At 39.5% G+C, this 16412-nt stretch overlaps 1 protein-coding gene across 10 annotated transcripts in view; it reads right to left on the bottom strand.

Annotated features, from left to right (window-relative positions):
- Positions 1-16412, bottom strand: part of LDB2 (LIM domain binding 2) — a 391769-nt gene that overhangs the window by 70005 nt on the left and 305352 nt on the right. For all 10 annotated transcript variants that reach the window (XM_017540592.2, XM_017540601.2, XM_017540599.2 and 7 more), the window contains exons 3-5: positions 14555-14727; positions 7344-7466; positions 4582-4665 (exon numbers count right to left, since the gene is read on the bottom strand). In XM_017540592.2, the coding sequence (XP_017396081.1) occupies positions 4582-4665; positions 7344-7466; positions 14555-14727 (380 nt within the window). The remainder of the gene's footprint in view (positions 1-4581; positions 4666-7343; positions 7467-14554; positions 14728-16412) is intronic.

Genomic DNA, 16412 nt, shown 5'->3' with positions numbered 1-16412 from the left:
GGACGACTCAATGCCCATTAAACTGCACTGTGCCTTCTCATGGTTGCTGAACTGGATCTTTTCGTAAAATGCCAGACAGACAGCATGACTTCTGCTTCCCAGCAAACAAGGCAAAGGACACATTTCTGAGTTCCTGGCTTGCTTCTCCCATGCTAGTGCTCAAGTTCTACCACGAGAGCATGCTGCTTACTGAAAGGCGCCGTCTCCCCATGTCATGGAACAATTTTCCCCAGCACACCGAGGACATGCTTCGTGAAGCCCACCATCCAGCATCGGAATACCCAACAGCCACAAAATAACGACCTCCTCATCCTGCAGGTCCCTTCCCTGCTCTGGCTTGGATAACTACTGCAGGGACACTCAGTCAGCAAGTCCCAGTCCCCTCCAGAGGTCACAGAGGCAGCCTCCAGAGGAGGTGAGACCACACCGTGATAGAGCGCCATCTCCGCAGGCTCAGCGACTTCCAGCCGCAGCTCCACTGGGACCATTGAGTCAGTCACCATGGTACCTCTTAGTTCAGGGCACCTCTAATCTTGTCATGCACGCGACAGGAGGGAGAAGGGAATGACGAGAGGAAACAGCACGTGATTTGACAACCCAAATCAAAGGACAACAATTGTTCTTGTTGTCACTTCAAAAGCACCAGGTCACCAGAGCCCCTTCCAAACTGCTGCTGGCAAGCCTCTGTGTTCAGCCCCATCATCTGCATTCACAATGTCCACAGCTCGGCCATCCTCGGGGCCTCACTTGCTCCTCCCTCCAATGGTGGGAGCTGCTTTTGGTCAGCTCTGTGTATTTCCTGACTGCTGGTCTCCATGAGAATGATTAGAATTTCATTGGAATATATGAACTTGTTTTGACGAAACTAGGTGGCTGTAACTGCTTACTTTCTGGTCTGCTTAATTTTATTACGTTAGACACCACATATTGAAATTTCAACATCTGGAGCATTTAAAATCTCTATCCATCCTTTCCAAAGCAGGATGCATCCATTTTTAAAGTTCTTTAATTGCATAGAAGGCTTTGGATTTGTATTTACCAACATATTCGTCTGACCTCTTTCTCTGATACTGGGAGTGTCATTGAAGCTTCTTGTTACCTTATTTGAACAATACTTCAGATGACCTTCTGGGGCTTGAGGCAAAGGCCAGGCTTCTCAGATGAATGTGGAGGCTTCAGATCTTAAGGCAACTTTATAAATGAATGTATTTTGTGACTGCTCCACTGTCTTTAAAAAATTAGATGATAAGGCTGTTAGAAGAATCTTAAATCCCAGGTCTAAATGGAAGGAAATGACCTTTGTCTGTTATTCTCAGTGACCACTGACCACCATGGAAGCCCATGTGCACTGGTTTTAAGCAATGAGTTTGAGATTCTGCTCAGCCGTGACCTGTCAAGTGGCCCACGTCTGCCTGAAGGATTTGTGACTAGGAAGCATGGCTTCTGTCCTGAGCTGCTTATTAAGACCTGAGAATCATTCCCTGGGCTATCTCCTGCTTTGGATCTCCCTCTATCTTAGCATGCTTCACTGGAACCAAAGCTGACCACATCCCACCAGATTGTGATGACTACCAACTGAGGAGAGAGGCCATATCTCCACAATGAAGCCCAGCACCTGGAAAACTGCCAGGAATAATGAGTGAGTGAAAAATAATGCAAGGAAGGCAGGGAATGCAAACAGCTGCTGAACCAATATGCACAAGTTAGGAAATAAAGTAGCATTAGGCAGACCCCGAGTGAGTAGACAGTCAGCTCTGTGTTTCTCTATGTGGCTCCAGCACATCAAACAATCATAGGTACACAGAAGGTGCTTAATACATGATGAGGGTGAACACAAACGAAGCACTTTCTGTCCCCAAGCCCTGTGCTAAGCCCTTTACATGGATGGTCTGACCTGATCCTTGCACTAAATCCTATAAGGAGCTGATATTATTTTTGGCAAAGTTAATGAAGGACCACTGATAGATGCTGACTCCCTAGTGAAGGCAGGAAACACATGATCCAATTTCTATCAATATCATCAATCTCCCATGCTCACTAGCAAGGCAGCAGCATTCTGCAGCGAAGTACATGGATTTTGGGTCAGGCTGCCTGGGTTCAAGTCCCAGTTCTGCCACTTGTGTGTAAAACTGGGCATCTTCACTTACTGAAACTCTTGGTGCCTCATTTTGCTAGAGGGATGGTAATGGGGTACAGGGATCTTTATGAGACTAGCTCAGTCACAAGATACATAGCAAAAGACCCGACATGCAGCAAGCACTGTGTTCATGTGCAGCCTCAAAACACTACTCCCTATTGCCCAAACCCATCAGTGATTTCCTTACTATCGTTGTCAGGAGAGGGGTAGTGCCTTCTCTCTGCTCCATAGGTCTGACTTCAGTCTTTGTGGGCCACAGGATGTGGGGACCAGGTGGGCCTTGACCACAGGGTAAAAGTCAACCAATTACAAATGATGATAGTAAGAGAGGAGTAGGGAGAAGAAGGAAGGAAATTTCTTGTTTACTAATCTATGTTAAATGCAGCTAAAAGATGTAATTAGGAATCTGTCCAAGATCTTGCCATAGGGTGAGTGACCAAATCTAGGATAGACTTCAAAGTCCCAGCTTCCTCTGGGGGTCTGCCTGAGAGCACATACTGTGAAACTTCTTTGTCTGCAGGAGGAAGAGCATCTTCCCTGTTTTAAACTAAAATTCTCCTGGTCCCTGACAAGACGATATGCCCAGCAGTACAGAACATCCTCCCGGATTGTGGAGAGAACAACTCCATGGACCCTCAGGCCTCGGGCACTGTGCCAGCTGCCCTGCAAGAGAGCCATTCTTGCAGCAGAGACCAGAGGTTTAGGAGGCATAGCCCCAGCTAGCCTGGTTGGGAGCACCCATTACCCACCTACACTCCTGGGCCGACTTTGGTTTCCCTCTGAGCAGAGACCAGTGGGCTCTTTAGTGGTTCAGGGCTGCCACAGTGGAAGGGGCATTAAGATGGGCAGGTGGGGAACACAGCTGATTCCAGCTCTTGCCAGACCTGAATTTGGCCCTGGGGCTTCTAGGCTGTAGAAGAAAAAAATCTCCTTTTATCCAGTACAAGAACTCTGTCTTCTCTTATTTAACCCTTTCAGAGGTTCCTCATTACCAAAAACTCCCCTGGTTCAGTAGCTCAGTCAGCCAGTTACTCCAAGACCTGTTTCCCAATTAACTCTCTCTTGTGGCCCTCCTGGCCTCTCACTTTGTGTCCTGCATCATACAACTGTTTGGAATTCCATTCTTCAATCCACTGTCCCTTTTTCCCCTTTGATGGAAGTATCCATCCTTCCCCTTTCATCAGGTTTAATTTTATCCATTCTTTCATGCTCAAGTCAAGCATCATCTTTCCCATGAAGCCTTCTCTGATTGAGGCATCTAAGGTGTCTCTGTTTTGTGTTTTCATAATTCCTTCTGGAAACTTCTATCATGGAATTTACCATTTTGCATATAATTTTCTCTCTTTATGGGTCCACCTTTCATAGGAGTGAGTTTCTTGATGACAGGTAGCATGACTTTTGTCAATGCTTCTTGAGTGTCCAGCCCAGTTCCTGGCACATTGCAATGTGTGAAGGACTTTGAGGAATCTTCCCAAATCACTCTTAATTCACGGAAGAGCAAGCCCTGCCAAAGCATTTCAGCATTTCGACCAATGCAAAATGGCTGTGCACAAAGGATTGTGAATACAAAACACAATTCAGAAACCTGGAATGCACTTAAGGTTAAAAAAGCAATGACATAAACTTTATAAAGGAGTGGGAGGTCCTGGAGAGATAAACTGCTGAACAATGAAGGAACTCAGCATCTCAGAGGCAAAGGCATGTGAAATGCAGCCACTGCCTTCTCATGGATTCTGGAGGACAATGCTTGCTTTATGAATGAAACTATATTCCCCACCTGTAAGTGGACTACTGCAACTCCATCCTAAAAATCAGTGTGATATATTACTCTTTTAGGTCAAATATGGAGGTTCTGCATATTTCACAGGGATTTTTGCCTAAAACATTTATTTTTTAAAAAATAAAAACAATTTATATCCATTTCCCTCCCCCACCAAATATGTGACATGTGTTCAGAGAGTCCCTACGAAGTCTTAGAAATATCTGTGCTTCAGTGCAGGATTGGATTTCTGCAGGAGACTCTATGAAGGCAGTACACTGATTCTCCTAAGGTGTGACCAGTGTCTGGATGGAGGCATAGGGGCAGTGAACTCACTAATAGCCCATTTGAACTTGAGACAACCATAAGGAAAGCGGCAACAAAGCATTTTGTGACAATGGGACATTCCTAACCTTTGAATGATTAATTCCAAGAGACATACAGATATAGGACTCAACCCTGACAAATTCTAGTTTTGATGCTGTGTTAATTAAACCCTGTCCTCCATTGAAAACACACACACACACACACACACACACACACACACACACACACATCTGTTACAGAACATAGACATTGTGTTATATCACCAGTACCTCATTTTAACTTCTTGGTTCAAGATGCATATAAACCTCTGAAGTACTTTTCAAACTCACCAAAAAATAAAACCATTTGATGGTCTTACCCTGAGGTAGTTGAGGGTGAAGTTTGTTAGCCCCATCCTGGTGATGTTTTTGGACAGCTGATCCAGGACCTGAGGATCTTGTGCCTAAATGGAAAAAAAAAAAACAAAAAACCCACATGTATTTTACCGCTACAGGATGGTCCTAAGAAAATCTCAGACTGTGCTACAGCTGCTAAGAAGTGCAATCTCGACATTGTCGATTTGCTTTTGGAGGGCAGGCTGCTGGAGGTAATTTAATTTACATTTCGAAGACATTTGCATATAACACTCAAGGACATTTTCAGATCAATTGTGCAAGACAGGGAAAACCCAAACTACTCAGTGTGCTTTCAGTCCTTGGGAGAAATGATGTTACTTCTTCCTGGAGAGGCCTTGGCACGTGGCCCTCCAGCCTGAGTCACAGAACCCTGCCAGGAGAGCTCCAGGTTTACCGCCCTCATTAGAGAAGCCAGGCCCTCTGGACTGGGCAGAGCCATCTTCAGGACTGGCCTTTGTTTCCTGCTGTGACAGTGGTGGTGTTTTTACAGCTTGGGGTTGAGGGCTGTACTGGAAAACTTTACCACTGACATGAAATACACACACACACACACACACACACACACACACACACACACACACACATGCACACACACATACAGAGAGACAGAGGATTCTAACTCTCCTTCCCATTAAGCTGAGTCTGGAAATAGATATCCCCAACAATTTTTTTCTGTAGGACTGTAAGAGTAAGTATCACATTTTCCAAAATGTCAGCCACATTTTAAAGAGGAATGTAAAGTCCTGTGGGCCACACCAAATGTTCTGTTTGGCTAGAAAAAAAGGAAAATTTTTCTGGGATCCATTTTAAAATGAGTCTCTTGGTTGATATTCTTTCTGTTTGGCTTTCCTTCTTTCTTAATTGATATAAGCAAATTGGCACTAAACAGAGGGAGATGGAAGTAAACATCCCCTTGTCTCCCTGTCTGCCTTCATGAGACTAGGTTATACTAATGTGACTTATTCTTTTCTGTACTTACTTTTCTCATAGTGATATCACCAATTGGATTTGTGTATATAAATAAAAAATGCAGGAGAAAACAGAGCATACCAGTTTCATGTCAATTTCCTAAAAGGGGTCTTCTCTGACATTTATCCTATATATATTAAACTCGTCTCATGTGCTAGGAAGTTTTTGTTCTATCAAGTAGCCAGGGTCAACCTCAAGGAGCTTACATGTCAGTCAGAAGACAGAAAAGATAATAATAAAGGAATGCAAAAATGTTGTTCCTGCTGTTGTGGCTACCAATGATGATGATGAGAGCCAATCGCCAAAAACCGTAGAGGAGACACTATGTGCCAGGCATCGTTCTAAGTGCTTTACAGTCATTAACTCTTAGTTTGATTCTCTGAGACATACTTTATTACTATGCCCATTTTATAGACGAGGGACTAGAAGCACAGAGATGTCACATCATTTGCCAAAGCCACACAGGAGCAAAGGTCCAACCCTATGTGGTCTCAATACAGGGCCCAGGATCCCAACTACTATCCTTTGCTGCCTTTTAGTCTATTTTGAGAATAATAGAAGTGAATATTCCAGACTCCCTCAAAGAGAGTGGAGGATGTAAACTAAGTTTTAAAAATCAAGAGCTTGGAGCACAGACAGTCAGAAATCACGGAGCAGGAAAGTGGGGTGCTGCAACAGAAAGCACAAGACCGAGGGGAGGGGCTGAGCTTGGGTTAACTAGTCAGAAAGAGGTGGCTGAGAACAAACTTGTGGAGAGATAGCTGGGAATGGGATAGCTGGGAGACAAAGTCAGAACCAGCTGGGGCAAAATCTTGATTTTGCTACCTTTGGGCTAAAAAACATGAGGCAACGTACTGAATTTCTCTGAACCTCAGTTTCTTCACTTTTAAAATAGGAATAATACTAACTCACCTGTCTGCATGACTGTGAGGATTCAATATCATGAGGTATACAAAATGCTTAGCTCAAGGCCTGGCATAGTAAACACTCAGTAAATGGTAGTTATTGTTATGTTACTTTCTTTTGATTGTTCAGGGTCTTTAAAATCAGGCATACGAAGGCTGATTTTGCTCCAATGGTTTTCATGGAAGCTGCTGCATCATGTATTATAGAGGAGAGACTTAAATTTAAGTTGATGCCTTTGACGACTTCTGAAGACAGTGCACATTTAAAATACATCTCTAGATTAGCATAGAATCCATCTTTACACCTAATTTGTGCTTAGTAAATATGATGTGATTTATGGTCAAAAGAAACCAAGAAAAGCCCAGGTATTCAAATTTAGCACTGTGATCAGGGAGGACCAACTTCTAACATGAATCTGAAGATATCAGCGTCTCATGTCTCGTCAGATGGTTCTATTCAAAACTGGAAACTGTTTTTCTAACTTCTTGTTTTATTTCATTCCCCAGTTATACATAACAGGTTTATTAGCCCAAGCAGAGCAGTTCTTGATAATGACTGAATGGAATTTAAGAAAAGTACAAACTGTTTATTGAAGTAACCTCAATTTGGAGTTCAAAATAATAAAGTATCAAAAATAGTCTCACAATGTACCAAACTTGGAAACAAAAAGGGGAGAAAAGGGCCTGTGGATTAAAATGGCTGAGAACAAAACTCAGTATTTAGAGTTAATTACCTAAAGCGTGACAACGACTGGAATTCTTTCACAGAGAGAGGACCGGGTATTTCCCCTTGAGTGAAATGAAGGAGAAAAAAAAAGAAAAGAAAGCAAAACAGAAATTACATTACTTACATGCATGGCTAGAATGCTTCTTGGGACTAACTCTCGGTATTGTCTAATGGTAAAGTGCCATGTTTTTATTCTCATGAGATCATCAAAGGTGAACTCCAAGATCAGTCTGCCTTCTGTACATACCTACAAGCGACAAACAACACAGTAATTTGTTATGCACTTTGTGAAAGCCACATTTTGTAACTCACACATCAGTTACTCAGCATGGTCTCCCTTTCTGCCCTTGGGCAGTGCTCACTTTCGGTAAAGATGTGACACAAGTGATTTGTCCACTGCACATGGTACAAATGTCAGCTCTAAAATCAATGGGTCCAAAAGACTGTACAGCTGCTTACTATCCATGATGTGCTAGTAATTTTACTAGTTACTACTGAAACTCTATGAGACTCAGCTTCTTCATCTGTAAATATGGAGATAAAACTCATCTTATAGTGACATTGGGTCAAAAAGTTTTCCTCCATTTTCATCATCCTTCAGCCATAGAGGCTTGAGCTCCTATCCTAATCTTGGTTATCCTATTCTGGGACAAAGTACCCAATAAACTCATTCATGCTTAAGTGTGAGCTACTACAACTTGACCCAACTAGAGGAAGTTTTTATTTCCAGAAAGAAATTCCAGAGGGCAATGCTTAACCCAAGGCAAGCAATATCACTTACTGATGTGTAGAAAATAGAAGCATGTGGCGAAACTATATTCCTTGAATCTCAGCACATCAGTAATGATAAATTCTGCCTGCATAGAAGGCTAGTCTTAGAGGGGATGGGACCCTTTATCTTTCTAAGAAAAATATATATTATTAATGAAACATAATAGAATTTTGAAAGGTCTCTTCCTTGATAGAGTAATCAGTGACAGTCACATTTTAATCTTTTTTTGATATTCACATCATTTTTAGCATGTAATTCCTATTTTATTTACCATTCCTTTCACTATTAAAGACTTTGAAATGAAAGAAAGTGCTAGGAAATTGTAAACTACTGAGCCTATTTCAACTATAAGATAGGAGGTGGTGGTAGTGTTTAAATAGCTCAGTTTAAATAGTTACAACTCATTAATCAGACCATTTCTGCCTTAGGAAAGCAGGACAAATTAGTGGGTGGATACTTTGGCATCAAGACAGCAGTGGATTTGAATCCCAACTCTACTTTTTAGTAATTCCAGAACTTTGGAAAAAATCTAATAAGTTCCCCAAATTCTTGTTTTTCTCATATGTAAAATGGAAATAGAAATGTCCTTGGGTAAGGATGTTAGACAAATACATTAAATGAAATCATGTATGCAGACTGCCTGGAATTGTGCCTGCCATGTAGTAGGATAACAGCAAATGATAGCCCTACAGATAAAAAGAATGCTACCAGCAGGGTGCGGTGGCTCACGCCTGTAATCCCAGCACTTTGGGAGGCTAAGGCAGGTGGATCATGAGGTCAGGAGTTCGAGACCAGCCTGATCAACATGGTGTAACCTTGTCTCTACCAAAAATACAAAAACTTAACCAGGTGTGGTGGTGCATGCCTGCGATCCCAGCTACTCAGGAGGCTGAGGCAGAAGAATTGCTTGAACCCAGGAGGCAGAGGTTGCGATGAGCCAAGATCTTGCCATTGCACTCCAGCCTGGACAACAAGAGTGAAACTCTGTCTCAAACAAACAAACAAAAAAAGAATGCTACCAAAGAAACACAAAGCCCTAGACCAGTAATGGTCATCATGTGCCACCTGAGACCTAGAAGTTCACTAGCGGCAGGATCTCAGGGGCTCTCCTGGGTGGAGCTGGGCCTCCATCTCAGCTTTGAGGTCCCCATTAACTTTCTAGATTTCACCAAGCAGCTTTGATTTTTGTCTGTCTCTTACTGCATTGGGCTTCTGATCAAGCATTTTAGAGAGATTTCCTAGGCTAAAAACAAACATGCAATCCTCCAGAAGCTTGAAAAAACACACTCAGAAACAAATAAGTAAAAATTAATTAGCTGAAGAGAGAATATAAGTATTTGCAAAACCATAGTGCATGAATATATATCAACTTTTTATCAAATATTAATAATCACTTTCCTCTTTGGAAATGTAACACAAAACACCACCACTTTTTGAGTTGTAACTTGGTCTGCGCACTGGGTTGGGTGCACCTCATGGCCTCTAATTGAAGGTCACATGTTCTTTAAACATGTCAAATGCCAGTACAGAATTACTAACAAGTGTTGATGGGACACTACTCAAGAAAGATGCTGTAAATGTGTGCCATCTTTGTCTTATAAAAGATCTGAGAGACACTGTGAGATAATTATTGATAATCTGGGTGAAGACCTTTGCCTCAGATCCAATTAGCAGGATCTGTGGGTAATTTCAGGCATTTGGGCACTTGGCTGGGAACCCCTTGGCTGTGTAATCTTCAGACCCTTGTTTCTGGTGTCTCAGCCATGAGAGTTGCGTACACAGAGATGGGAGAAGACTTCAGTGTCCCCAAACCTGTCCCCTTGAGCATCATCAGCTTTGGAATTAATTTACCAAGACATTCAAAAGAGTTGCATGGAGATTAAGCCACACGATTCCCCCTGGGGTGTTGGCATGACAGAAGCCACCTACGGTGACAGCTTTCACAAAACAGAGGTAGCTATAGGGAGCCATCAACAGTGAAATGTCTTGACAAAACAGGACAGGGATATTTGGATGCTATAATCCTCTTTTTAAAGGCAGGGGATTATTGGATATTTAAACAAATATTAGCTTAGTTAAATGTCAGCCTTTTAAAAATTACCTAGTATATTTGTTTTGCATTTATGAACCACAAACGCAGGGCAAGTGAAGGTTCTGGTTTACTTCTATTGGGAGAGAATTTCATAATGGGAAGGCATGTATGCACGCCTACTGATGGATTACTCAGCTGGAGCATCCTTAAGATCAAGTTAAATTGTGTCCTTTGTTCACGGTAACAGAGCAAGCTAGTTGGGGACCTTTCTTACACTCAAACTGTCATGGGCCTACTAAATGGAAAATTGCAGCAAGCCTTGGGCTCCTCCTATTTTCAGTCAAAACCAAGGGTTTAACCAGGGTATACCATGTGCAAGACAGGAATCCTTGGAATCAAATCTGAATTGACTGCACTGGATTTTTTTTTTAAAGGAAAAATAAACGATTTCTTTGAATGAAAGGATGGAGGGGGATTTTGGTCACTGCTGGTCTTCCCCAAGTAATTACACCCACACCTTCCAGGCCCTAGGCAGGCCCTTCACACCTGTGCCCATTATAGAAATTAAAGAAAACCAAAGGCTTTGTGATTTGTTCTACATGCAACAGCCAGCAATGGAATGGAGGCAAATAAGAAAAAATACATACGTATTCCCTATTCAGAAATGATAAAAAAAAAAAAAAAACAGGCATAGCCTATAAAAGGGAATTAATGTCTTCTCTCTTCAGAAAAATTCTGTGCATTCCTCTTAATCAATACAATTAATGTAGCTTTTATCTGAAGTCGGCCCCTTTTTTTTTAAAGCTGCCTTTCACTTGGAATCCAAAATCAAAAGGGTCCCCAATTAAGAAAACATTTTCTGTTGTGCTGAATTCATGTTACCGTACTGTGAGCTCTGACATTTTGTTTCTGTGGTAACCAAAATCAGCTGATTAGTTGGCATGGCAACAGAAAAGATGTAATCCCAGCAGACACACTCTAATCAATGCCCCCAGTACAGATGGTCTCCGGAGGATCAACAAGAAAGAGGCTGGCAGGCATTCAGCCGATCACGTGCTAGCTTGAGACTAGGCCAGGAACAAGAGAACTAAAAAAGAACATTTCTCAAACTAACCAGTAGCTTTTTAACCCTTTTCTTTCTTTGGCTAATTGTAATGCAATAGTGACTGTGTATATAACTGTATAATACAATGATTCTCGTACAGCTTTGATGAAATCAAGTGTGCGTGTTAAGTGGGAGTGTTTATCTAATTTTCTTAGTTTTTATGCTTGGAACAGCATGCATGGAATAGTGCTTTTAGATTAACAGTTGTGCAAAGCTCATTGTATTTTCCTTAAAGGTATTTCATATGCAGATGCATACATATGTATTATACATATATATACACACACACATTAGAGCATGATCTGACCACTGATAGTATAGTTTGCTTAGAATCAGGAGAAGAGTAGAAATTCTAAAATATAATGTGGTATACAGGCTAAGGTAAGAAGGATGAACTGTCAAAGACATAAGTGAGTATTCATATAGGAAAATTGATGGATGCATTTCCATGGTACTTCTCTATTGTAGTAAATAATTTCATAATGAATAAGTGAAAACAGAGAAAACATAAACCTATCTTTATAGAGATGATAAAGATGTACAATAATGGCCATAGATTTGTTCCAGTTTGTAAAATCTGAAATTAACCCCAAAAATGTACCCTAGAGAGTGTTCCTCTCAGCATCCATCAATGTTCAAACCCTCCAATATAAATATTACTTGGGGTCTTTAATTCTGAAAACCTTGATGTCTGCTCTTCTGATCATTAAACTTTGTTTTCTATTTGATTAGAAAACTGAAAACATAAAAGAAAGGCTTTATTATGTGTGTTTTAAAATTCTAATTATATATTTATCCATAATCAATAATGTTCCTGGTACCAGGAAATTGCAAAATGCTCATGACACTCCTGAGGAATAGTTAATATTTCTGTTGATTAGGATTGCGGCTGATTTTTGATTCACCAGTTGATCAAATTTTCATAAAAGCAACTCAGAACCGCGGGGTCAAATGCTATTTGGGGAATGAGAGTTTATTGATAGACTAAATTAGAACACTGCAATGCTGCCTGCATATATGCTAAGGACTAATAGCAGGCTTCCCTTTAAAAATAAACATTAGCTTCTGAACCCTTTTTCTTTGTAAAAAATTCTGAAAAGTCATTAACCCACTGTTTTGTAGTAAACAGCCTTATTTTATTAGATATAAATGAGTTATTTTTAATTAATATAAGAACAAAAATATTGGAAAGTTTTTTGAGTGTTATAATAATCCCCAAGGAGCAAAAATTAAAAAAAAAAAGAGAGGAAAATAAGAAAAAAAAAATAGATCCTTTGAAATTTCCTAAAAATAAATGTGCATAATTAGCATCTGGACTAGGTCCACATAACTGAGCTCCATTTCCCAGAAAGTGATATTTTACCTCACGGCATGGAAATATTCACTTCAGGAGTTGGCAAATATACTTCCTTGGAGCTGAGTCAGATGGGTGGTCCAAACAATTGCTGCTTGGGGCAAGGGAGCTGTGTTCAGGAGAGTGCTTGGTGACTGCCTTAGATAGCTGAACAGACCATTCAACCATCTGAGAGGAGCATTTCAAGATGAGAAAGAATGCAACACAGGAAAACCTTAGTTCCTTGATTTGAGTGAAAATCACACTTTATGGATTCACTAGAAGAATGGAATTCTTTTCTATCTAAAACAAGTCCCTAATGTTCAGCACTAAACCTTCAGAGCAGCTATGTTCACTTATGAAACAATTTTAACCTGAGAAAGAAAGACATTGAGTAAATATACTAAAGGATTACTACAAAATGCATTTTTATTTTCAATGGCTACTGGCTTTGGAAGCAGCGCCTTAATTACAGCAAAGTTTTTAATTTAATTGTCATGGATTTTTTTCCCCCTTACAGCATAAGGAGTTGGTATGTTTCTCTTGAATTAACCTAAAAATAAAATTAAGCCTAGAGGGAAAAAATAAAACAATAATGAAGCAGCAGAGAAAGGCTTTCTCTGCAATGTTAAGACTTTGTAACACTAGAAATGAATGGCCTGCATATCCGTCTGATCTACAAGATTGTATAAATGTTCTGCATCTCCAGAATGAAGTAAGACATGGACAGATTAAACAATTATTCAGGTGATTATTACTTTCCATGTAGCAAAAGTCTCTTGCCAGCCAAAACTTCTGCATCCAGTGTGAAGCTTCTTTGTCTCTGAATGTCAACTCTCCTCTTTGCCTGTTAGAACAGGAAGAAAGAAAAACCCTACCCTTTCCCACATTTGAGAAAGTTTGCTGACAAAATTAAGATGCCATAGAATCAATGGTATTTGATTATTTGTTTTTGCATTTTCTAACCATTTCCTTTGCCTTTGGTTTTGTATACCAGCATGGAACTGGAGAGATGAAACTGTACCAATAAGATAAGCTCAGTGAATAAAAAAGAAACATTATATTTTTATGCTTGCAGAAAAATTGCATAAGTAATAAACCCATCTTTAGTTTTATACATTGGGCTTTTGCAATTAACCCTGATGTTTCAACCTCTTTTAAGTATAAAGAGAGGGTTCTCATTTGTGTTTTGAACTAAAAGAGATAGCTGCTATCATTAATATCACATATTAGTTTCATGTTGAGTCTTAGTCAAAATGCAGTGAACAAGTGTTTATTAAAACAAACTTCTGTTTGTCAGACTTTGTGATTAAATATTTGTTCTTACTAATTTTTCTACCTGCAGAAGAACATAAAGAGATTATCTATAGTGTTCCAGAAGGGTATTTGGTAAGAAGGAATATTCCATATGTCAATTTTCTATGTAGGGCAAGAATCATAGATCTAAAATGTATAGAAGATAAGTTTAAATCTCTATCTCTTCTATTTTTCATTTCGAAGACTTCACGGGGCTTTGAATTCAGCCTCAAACATTGTGATAATCTGATCCTGACATTTGCCCTCGCCTCATTCACTCTTTTATAACTATGCTTGATCAGCTGCTTGTTGAATTTCCTAATTTCATTGACATTTTAAAATTTTTATATTCCTTACAGATTAAAGTTGGATTGTGGTTAGTGTATTCTTCCCTTATTCAAATTTGAATTCAGCTCTAATAAGTTATTTTAGTAACAAAGCACAAATATAGTGCTGACCATGCAACAATAGGCTATGTTCTTTCAGCTATAGCAGATCTTTTGTATAAAACAATTATAATCTAGCAACTACAATTTAAAAGGCAGTAGAACCTCTCTTCCTCTCCGTTTTGGAGTCCCTCATTTTTGAATTTCATGTGCTCAGTATCTCATGTGCACATCTTAGAACGGAGTTCACCCCTAGAATCAACCCATGCCCCAAACAAGAAAGATTCTCTCCTGGTGTTGAAAGCATCTGCAAGCAATCAGCCCCAAGTTCCATAGGAAACCCACAATTATTATTATCCTTTAATGCACTCAGAGTAGAAAAAGCCGGGCATGTGATAACCTGTCCTGTACCTTGGTAAACATGGGCTTCCCGTGCTGGGTGACCATGGTACACTGGTCGCAGTCCACCGTGATGGATGAGTTGTGGTATGACTCTTTCGAATGTTTGAGAATGTAATACAGGTCGGTCACCCCTCCTTCAAACACAGTGCTAAAGTAACGAGGGATGAGGGTCCTGCCGATAGCTGGGAGAGAAACACAGAGAAACAAACCATTAACAAAAGTATCCCACCAGCCCCACACACACAACACCATTGCCAAACCTCCTACAACCGGATACTGATCATCTCAAGCAACGATACCAGGAGGCAAATTTCTCTGCAAATTTCTACTTAAAAACACTCATGACCCTTCTGTGTTGCAGCTAATAAAATATAATCCTCAACTATTCAGGAAAAATGTGTTTAGTCATCTCTCCAGATTTTGTGTCCGCTGTAAGTCAGTGAAATAAGGGTTAGTACTTTAAAAATAATAAGGGAGAAATGCATGAACTACTTTGGACCATGTATACTTTTGGAGGGAAACTGTTTATAAAAATAAGACACATCCAATATACTTGGATTTTTTAATGCATCATGTATAGGGCAGTTACCCAGTCATGTTTTAGTTTTATTATTAGTAGTGATAATATAGATTTTAATAACATAATGCTTTGCAATGTGTAAAGTATTTTGGTATTCTCTCATTGGATCTTCAGAACAACCCCAAGAGAATGCAGGACCGAGATCCAAAAATGTTATTACACCAAAAAAAAAGATTACTTTGAATATTTCAAAGTCATGTGACTTGTAAGTAAATATTTGAGGTCTCCAACTGCTTATCTACAAACACCCAAATATCTGCTCTTCCCAACACTATGTCTCAAACTGCTTTAAACAATGGAAATCTTAAAAAAAAATTCCCATCTCCATATACAAAGAGATCCATAACTATGTAAATGCTGGTTATTCTATCTGCTTTAGGAGTTGTATAAGATAGCCCTCTAGAATAAAAGGCTCATTTTAGGAGAAGTTGATACCTTTCACTTGGTCTAAATTGATCTCTTTCATTCCATGTGTCTGGTCCTGCCCCATTTTAGTTTCAGCGATTGTGTAAGTTGCTGGGCCTTTCTGATACAGGACGCTTAGGAATCTGTAACAAGCCCTTTTTTCGGCAGTGATTTGAAATCCTCTTACACTGGAAATCCCAACTCATAATATCAAGAATTTTGCCTATGTGCAGATTTTAAGGCAAAGTTCTAAAGCACTCTCGAGCAATCCAAGGTTTTTAATAAATCTCTTATATTCACTGTATAATACCCTTTGAAAGACAAAAATAAAATTTAAGATAAATAAACTACCAAAAAAACTTTAGCTAAGAAAGATCACCTAATCATCATTTGAATGTTTTAAAATATTCTTTTAACTTTATTTTAAAAGAATTAGTGATAATCCACTTTGTATGGATCTATATCTCTTTTGTACATGAACTTGAAAAAAATAAGTATAAAGAAAATACCATGCCAAATTGTTTTCTGAAATGATTTTAAGGAATCCCCATATGGATGACTAGTCTCTAAATAATTTATACAGTTGTTATTGCCTCATGTTTGCTGCAGGTAAAATCAATCAACAACTATGTGCTAAACATTCCAGGATTTTCCGTGATTCTGTCCTAGATAATCCTTCTACATACATTTCCTAAATACTGCCTAATCCCCAATACTGCATGCTCATTTTCTAAATATAAAATTCAAATGAGAGTAATTGGAGTCCACCATATCCTTTAACATATGCATAGCTAATATTATAAAGAAAACTTTGTAATGCTAAAATCCATATTGTACTTCACTAAACAGATAAAATTAATTGAATGCATTTCAAATATTCTA

This window comes from Cebus imitator, unplaced genomic scaffold, assembly GCF_001604975.1.
Source record: "Cebus imitator isolate Cc_AM_T3 unplaced genomic scaffold, Cebus_imitator-1.0 Scaffold127, whole genome shotgun sequence".
Taxonomy (NCBI): Eukaryota; Metazoa; Chordata; class Mammalia; order Primates; family Cebidae; genus Cebus; species Cebus imitator.
Note: the sequence above shows the minus strand (reverse complement) of the source record. Positions and strands in the feature narration are given on the sequence as shown.